This window comes from Vombatus ursinus, unplaced genomic scaffold, assembly GCF_900497805.2.
Source record: "Vombatus ursinus unplaced genomic scaffold, bare-nosed wombat genome assembly UNPS02000580.1, whole genome shotgun sequence".
Classification (NCBI taxonomy): Eukaryota; Metazoa; Chordata; class Mammalia; order Diprotodontia; family Vombatidae; genus Vombatus; species Vombatus ursinus.
The window spans coordinates 7,982,350-7,989,893 of NW_020940358.1; the positions used below are offsets into that span (position 1 = coordinate 7,982,350).

At 43.0% G+C, this 7,544-nt stretch overlaps 1 protein-coding gene across 2 annotated transcripts in view; it reads left to right on the plus strand.

The window, feature by feature from the left end:
- The window catches only part of RBBP8NL (RBBP8 N-terminal like), a 70,694-nt gene extending 64,470 nt beyond the window's left edge, over positions 1-6,224 (plus strand). For both annotated transcript variants that reach the window (XM_027848909.1, XM_027848900.1), the window contains one exon: positions 3,547-6,224. In XM_027848909.1, coding sequence (XP_027704710.1) covers positions 3,547-3,692 — 146 coding nt within the window. In that variant the 3' untranslated portion in view covers positions 3,693-6,224. The remainder of the gene's footprint in view (positions 1-3,546) is intronic.
- The last annotated feature ends 1,320 nt before the right edge of the window (positions 6,225-7,544 follow it).

The window sequence follows — 7,544 nt, forward strand, 5'->3', positions numbered from 1 at the left end:
CCCAAACCCTGAGCTTGCTGGACTAGGATCCAAACTTTCATTTAAAAGCGGAAGAGCTACAGAGGGAGAAGCCTGACTGTTTGTTCCCACCACAAGAAGTTCATGTTGCTCAAACATTTGCCTAGGGTGATACTATTGGGGTTTGAGTTCCCTGTGATAAGACACGGTCCCCTGTACATTGGGAACCCCACATATCTCTCCAGTCCAGGGAACTTCCTGCTAATGGTTAGCCATCCAGACTTGGCAACCAGGGCTCTAAAAGAGCCCTCTTTCACACATAAGCTAATACATGTGAGTCCCTCAGTGTTTATTCAAGCAATACCCAGAAACATAGATTGACAGGGGAGGCCACCCACTCCACAATAAGCTATTGACATTTGGAGAAAGCTTTTATGCAACTCCTATTTATTTTCCAGACCGGCTGTAGCAGTTGGACTTTCCAACAATGGCATGGGTTATACAGCTATTTCCTACTGGTGAATAAGCAGAAAATTGCCCTTGATAAGACCAAGCTTTAAGCAGCCCCAAGCTCAGTAGCTGCATCCTGCCTCATCATGCAAACCAGCTGTTTTGCAGAATGGTACAGATGGGCCCCAAGGGGCCGTGGGTGGGGAAGCTGTGGGTTTATTAAGTCAGTTCTTTGCTTTGGTACAATTCAGGATGGGGTACTGGCAGGAGCTTCCTGGTTCCATCTGGGGAATCTTGGTCATGCTGGATTTTCCTGAATGCACAGGGATAGCAGATGGGCTCAGCCTCTGACCTGGGGTTACCCTACAACTTGTTTTTTTATTTCTTTTTGAGCATTTGAAATATTTTCTTTTTTAGTGCAGATGAGTATTTTTAATCAGTGTGGGTAATTTCCAGTGTGGAAACACCCTTCACTGTTGGAGATCAGCAACTCATCTGTAACCTAGTCTTAGAAACTTCTGGGGGCACTGACAAATTATGTGATTTACCATGCAGCTAGGTGGCACCATAGTGCATAGAGTGCTGGGCCTGGAATCAGGAAGACCAGAGTTCAAATCTGACCTCAGACACTTACTAGCTGTGTAACCTTGACCAAGTCACTTAACCTTGTTTACCTCAGTTTCTCCATCTATAAAATAAGTAGAGAAGGAAATGGCAAACCACTCTAGTGTCTTTGCCAAGAAAACCCCAAATGAAGAGTGGGACGCAACTGAAAACAACTGAACAACCATACAGCTTATATGTATCAGAGGCTGGATATGAACACTGGTCTTCCTGATTCCAAGAGCAGCCCTTGATCTACTACCTCTTATTTGTCTTGTATTTAATGGAAATATTAGTAAAAGAGAAAAAAACAACAACTGTGTACTACCAGAGTGGGACTCCCATAGAGCTAGCGTACCTGTCCCCTAGAGACCATACAACGAAGCAGGGTCCGTGCCACAGCTGCTCATCTTTGCAGAGAAAGGGCCCACAAAGTAGAATTACCTGCCTTCAGTCATCTACACCCAGAGTATGTGCCACCTTAAACTGTGAGGAAGTCTTCTCTGATGTCTTACTAGCAAGCAATCTTCACCCTGCCCTTGTTTTTTTTATTTTGTTTTGTTTTGTTTTGGGGGAGTTTTTGGAGGCAATCAAGGTTAAGTGGCTTGCCCAGGATCACACAGCTAGTAAGTGCCTGAGGCCATATTTAAACTCAGGTTCTCCTGACTCCACGCCCTGCACTCTATCCATTTTGCCACCTAGCTGCCCCAAGTGGTTTGTGTTTGTTTTTGTTTTTGTTTTTGTTTTTTTCCCCTGGTTTGAAGGGATTCTGGATACAAGAGCTGTAATTAAATTCGGAGGTAGCAACAAAAAAGATTACCTCCCTGGAAGTAGCTGCCTACATCCTGAGATAGAAGGGCCTGGGCTTGCCACACAGGAAGCATAAGGAGCCAGAAAATGCCACTAATCCCCTATGTACAACTTCAAAGTTGGGCAAACCTTCAAAGAAAATTCTTCCTGCACAGACACCCTAGGCAGAAAGAGGCAGAAAAACAAACGCTTCTCACCCTACTCCTCTTATTCCATAACTGGCTAGGGGAAAGTATTATTTCTCTATGTCGTGTAAGTCAATGACAGGACTCACTGAAAATGGAATGATCTGAGAGGAAAAATGCCCAGTCCGGGATGCTCCGCACCCCAGGGAACAGAGTTTTATGACAAGGAGTTGTCTAAGCTACTAGAAAATCAGCCTGGACCCCGAACCAAAGGGATAAGCCTAGCTTCCAGAGAAAGCATTGCCCTATGTTTCTGGTGGCCCAAAAGGCTTTTTTAACAATAAATGCTCATTTATCAAGAATCCAAATAATCAGAAAGTCCAGCTCAGATAATCCAACTATATCATAGACTTAGAACTCAAAGGGACTGCACAGGTCACCTAGTCAAACCCCCCAATTTTACAGTTGAAGAACTGAGGCTAAAGAGGTTAAGTGACCTGCCCAGGGTCACACAGCTAGAAAGTGGCAGAGGCAGGTCTTCTGATTCCAAATCCAGCATCACTTTCCACCATACTAGGTTGCTTCTATGTGCTTTGCGTCATCTTCAGAAAGATGACTCTCCTTTGCCTTTGGAGTTCTCCAAATAAGATTGACTTGGGTTGAGTGGAGTTTGAACACTGAATGGGTTTTCTTGTCATCGATTTCTTTGGAACCTGACCATCCAATTGGTCACATATCCAGCCCCCAAATTGGGAACTGATTATTAAAGGCAAAAAAAAAAAATCCAGTAACAAGACTAATTTAGTACTTTTCGGGGGGGGGGGGGGGGGATTTCTGCTCAGGCATGGGCTGAGTTTAATGGTCTCTCCCAGCTCTAAAATGCAAAGATTCTGTTATTCCTTTCTTGCTCCTTCACTCCTACCTCCAGAAGATATGTTTCCCTGTGTCATGGCCTCCATTCCTGGAAGATAATGTTCTTCTAGAAGTAAATGCCTCCACAAACCAGAAGAATGCTTACTGCTTATTGGCTGGAAACATGGGGAAAGGCATCTGATTGCACTTCTCAAAAAGATCTCCTCCACAATGCTTGAGATTCTTCATACTGTTCCAACCTTAAGCAGCACCAATTATAGGGCTCTTTAAGTTAACGAGCCTCCTATCTCCAAACACTCTTGAAAGAATTGGATCAAATTCACAGCTTACTATGACTTAATTTGTCAAAGGTTTTTCTCCTAACATCTGGCCAAGAGTTTCCATATAGAGAGCCTAGGAGTTGTGATTGGGAAGGTAATTTGCAAAAACTACTTGGAAAAGAGTGAGAGAAGACAGGCCTGAATGGATTGCTTTGGACTGCCAGAAAGACCAAGACTTCTGTAGAATAGGAAAAGAGGATTGCTAGACAGTAAGGAAGATGTATGGAAATAAAAGTGAGTGGGTGCCTGCTCAGCAATTTGCCTGGGGCAAGCCCTGGTCTCAGATCTGATCTAGCTTAGGGTCCATTTTTCCCAGTATCCCTCACATCTGATGGCCTATATAGTCCTTTTTCTGAAAGATTCCCCCACCCTGATGTTAATTCCAGTGTCTGGCTTCTTGTTTACAGTAGCTAAGAAGTCCCCAAGAGGAAAAAGGAGAGTGAAAGGGGTCTCTGCCCAGATTGAAGAAGAGGGAAGCCCAAAGGAAGAAGACAACCCCAGCCCTGCTTCAAGCAATGGGGCCTCGGAGGAGACTTCCATGAGTGGGCCATGAGTGGGAATTCAGCAAGTTTTGTTTTCATTAAGATAAACAAAAAAGCAACTTGACATAAAATGGCCAAGTGACCAAGACCAGTATCTCCAAACCCCAAAGTGCCAGCAGTCTTGGACTATGTGAGTCCCATCCCCAATCCTAGATTCCAACACTACTATGTACTTCTACCAGGGGATAAGAGTAAGGCAAGCAGAGGGCATTATGAAGGCTTGGTTTGGTGTGGAAGGGAAGGGGTAAACAGGGATAAATTTTTTTAACTAGCTCCTAAAAGCACAAACCACCTTAGCAAGAAAGAGATGACACAAATTCAGGAACCCCTCTGGTCTCCACTCTTATTTTAAGTAAAATGAACACAATCAATCTTTGATGGTAAACTCTGAGGACTGTGCAAATGGCTAGAAGGTTTTACATAAAGGAGAAGCAGTTTGATGATTGAGCAAAGAGCCCTGGGAACAGAAGGGTTTGCAAAGGATGTTTAAGACTCAGTCCTCCTCTCAGAGTGGGGAACTTTTTTTCGCCTAACATTTGTGTCCAGCCTTCAGGCTTGGAGTCGTGGTAATTTCTGGAAACAGCAATTAGCATCTTCTCCTCCCTTAGGGAAAAGTCAAATAGTAATTGAATGGATCTGGGAGGTGGATGGTCCAAGGCTTCAGACAAGGTAAACTTGGAACACAGGGAGTAGAGGGGAAGAAAAAAAAGGAATGGAAGATCCTGGTATTCACATCTCTGCTGCTCTCTGAGCTTGGAGATATTCACCTGCCTTCCTCTCAGAAGAAAGAAATAACAGAAACACAGTGGCCACTGGTCAGACAGAAATGATTGACTCTAAGACCCTACCATCTCTCTACAAAAGAAGGAGCCCATGACAGCCCTCAGAAACTGACTGCATTCTGCTCCCTGTGCCTTACTGATTCTACCAACTCTCAATTATCCAGAGGCAGCATTTGAGAGTAGGACCACTGGAATCCACAAATAATCCAAAAGCCTTGTTATGGCCAACGGATTCTACTCTCTCCCATAAAGTCAACAAGTCTTGATTATGCACCTTCTTTGTGTATGATAATATCCCTGGCCCTGTGTTAGCCTACATTCTAAGAGAGACAGGAGACTCCGTCCTCATCCTCAGGAAGCTCATAGTCTGACTGGGGAAACCAGACTCAGGTGAGGGTAAAAGTGAACAATGGAAGATACAATATAATTCAATTCAACAAACTAAGGGCTAAACTATGTGGCTTGGACCATAAAGGGTGTAATACCAGGCAGGTCAATGAGGTCTTTAAACCCACACTGAAAACCACAATGTGATAGTGCATCTTCTTGGCCAAAAAATGAAGCCATTATTGGTAAAGGCTGTATTTCTGAGGACTAGGAACCTCAGGATCCCTGGATTTTTACATTGGCCAAACCTCCTACTCTCATTTTTCACCTCTAGATCTCTCTGGGACTCTGTCAGAGAAGGTAGAAGGAGGATACAGTCAAAGTTAACTTTGAGGTTTTCAGCCTGGAAGACTGGGAGGATAAAATACCATCAGTAGAAATTGAGAAGTTAGGAGGTGGGACGTTTTTGGGGAGGGCGATAATGATGAGGTCAATTCTGGCCACGTTGAGTTAGAAGTTCTAGCAGGACATCTTGGTATAAATGTGCAAGAAGCTAAAAAAAAGTTTCTTCACTGGAGATACTCCAACAAAAGCTAGATGACCACTGATTAGGCATTTATAGACAGGATCATTGTTTGGGTACAGCTCAAACTAGATAGCCTCTGAGCTCTCTTCTAACTTTGAAAGTCTATGATTCTGAGGAATGAGGTACATGATGGCCAGCTGTGGCCACTTTGGATAAAAAATTGGGTTTATACAAAAATAAACAAGTTAAGAACCAAATTGGGCTCCACAAAAGGATACATGGGCTTATAATTAGAAGAGGTCTCAGAAGTCACCTAGCCCTGTCCTGAAACAGACCATGAGCTTTTTATCTACTACAACCCTGAAAGGTATCATCTAGCCTTTGCTTGGACACATTTCTCTACAGAGAGGTTTAAAATGTTCTTGTGTATTTAGAAATGACTTAGTTTCCACAATTCAATTTACAGGCAACATGTAAGCAACAGTTCTATTGTGCAGATTAAGGGTCCTCTGTAAATAGCTCAAAGCCGGGCAGCCAGGATGCAGATAATAAGAAAAGGTCTGCCTTGTATGCTGCACACAAGTTATTTTTTTTTTCCTCATAGGCTGGGTCTGCCACCTAGTGGAGAAGTCTGGTAATAATGTATTTTACGAAGGTTAAAGATGGCAGAGAAGTCATAGACAAGCCAATCAGACAAGGCTAACAATTAATCAGAAAAGGGAATCAATAGGTAGAGTGCACTTAATTCCAAAATGGTGGGCATTAGACAGTAATTCTGGGTTTTCTCTTAATCTTTGTGGTCCATAGGCTTGGAGAGTATCCAAGAACCCTTCCTGTTGAACATTTTTTCTCAATTCAAAACACTGTGATATGAAATTCAATTCTGTATTGTGTTCTTACCACTGAAATGATATGAAGTTTTGTAAAAATAAAATTTCAAATAGAAGCCAGTGTGATTTATAGAATCTTCAGTTTGGAAGAAACATTAAAGGTTACCGAGTCTATCCTCCCAACCCATGCAAGAATCCTCTATGACATATCTAACAGAGGGTCATTCAGTCCCTGCTTGAATACATCCTGTGATGGGGAGGGCATTATCCCATGAGGCAACCCACTCCATTGCCAATCCTTTCTGGCAGTTAGAAAGCTCTTCTTTATGTGAAACCAAAATCTTCCCTCCTGTCACTGCTACATCTATATCACTAGTCTCACCCTCCAGAGCTACACAGAATGTCTACTTACTACCTCTTCTATATGAAAAGCCTTCAGCTATTTGAAGGCAGAAGTGTGGTGCAGTAAGAAAGAACAATGGATTTTGAATCAGAGGACTTAGGTTCAAGTCCCAGCTCCCCTATTTACTAACTATATTACCCTGAGCAAATCACTTAATCTCTCTGGATCTCAGTTTTTCTCATCAATAAAAAGAAGAGATTGGATATGATAACCTCTAAGGTCCCTTCCAGCTCTGAATTCATGACCAATGTTCCTCACCCCACCTCCCAGGTAAACACTCCCAATTCCTTCAAACATTCTTCATATGACATGGTTTCTTGCTGTCTTCTTTACCATCTTGGTCACAATTTTCAAGACATGCTCCAGCTTGCCAGTGTCCTTCCCAAAATGCAGTATCCAGAACTAAGCGTGGTGCGGCAGAGGTAGTCTGACAAGAGCAGAGAGCAGAAGAGCTTCTCCATTTGAGGAACGAGACTTCTATTAATACAGCCCAAGATGGAATTAGCTTTTTTGGTTCCCACAATACATTTTGGAAGTAGGAGAGAGAGAGTATTGAGGGGTGGCCAGTAAGAAAAGGGACAGGGGCTCCATGTTCCCCATTTTCATGATATCACCAAGATTATCTTCAATCCTGACTTGATTCACATCACAAGGACACATGGGTCCACACACCACAGGCTAAGGCTTTCCAAAGCAAGTGGTGCATCTGATAAGAAATTTACTAAACTCTAGTTCTCCTTTCTCTTTACCTGGATTTCATCACAATTGTTCTTTGTAGAAAAATCTCCCTTCAGCCAATTGTGAGGGAAGCTTAATGAGTAGGATTAGATGGAGCTGGCACAGATAAACATGATCAAAGATGGAATGTCCTTGTCCCTGGACCTGCTAAGATAGTTGGAACAGCATGCTCTGGAGGATGGTGACCAATTTTTCTGGAAAATTTTGAAGGCCTGTAGATCCTTTGGAGCCTGCTTAGAAGATATAGTCAGGCTGTT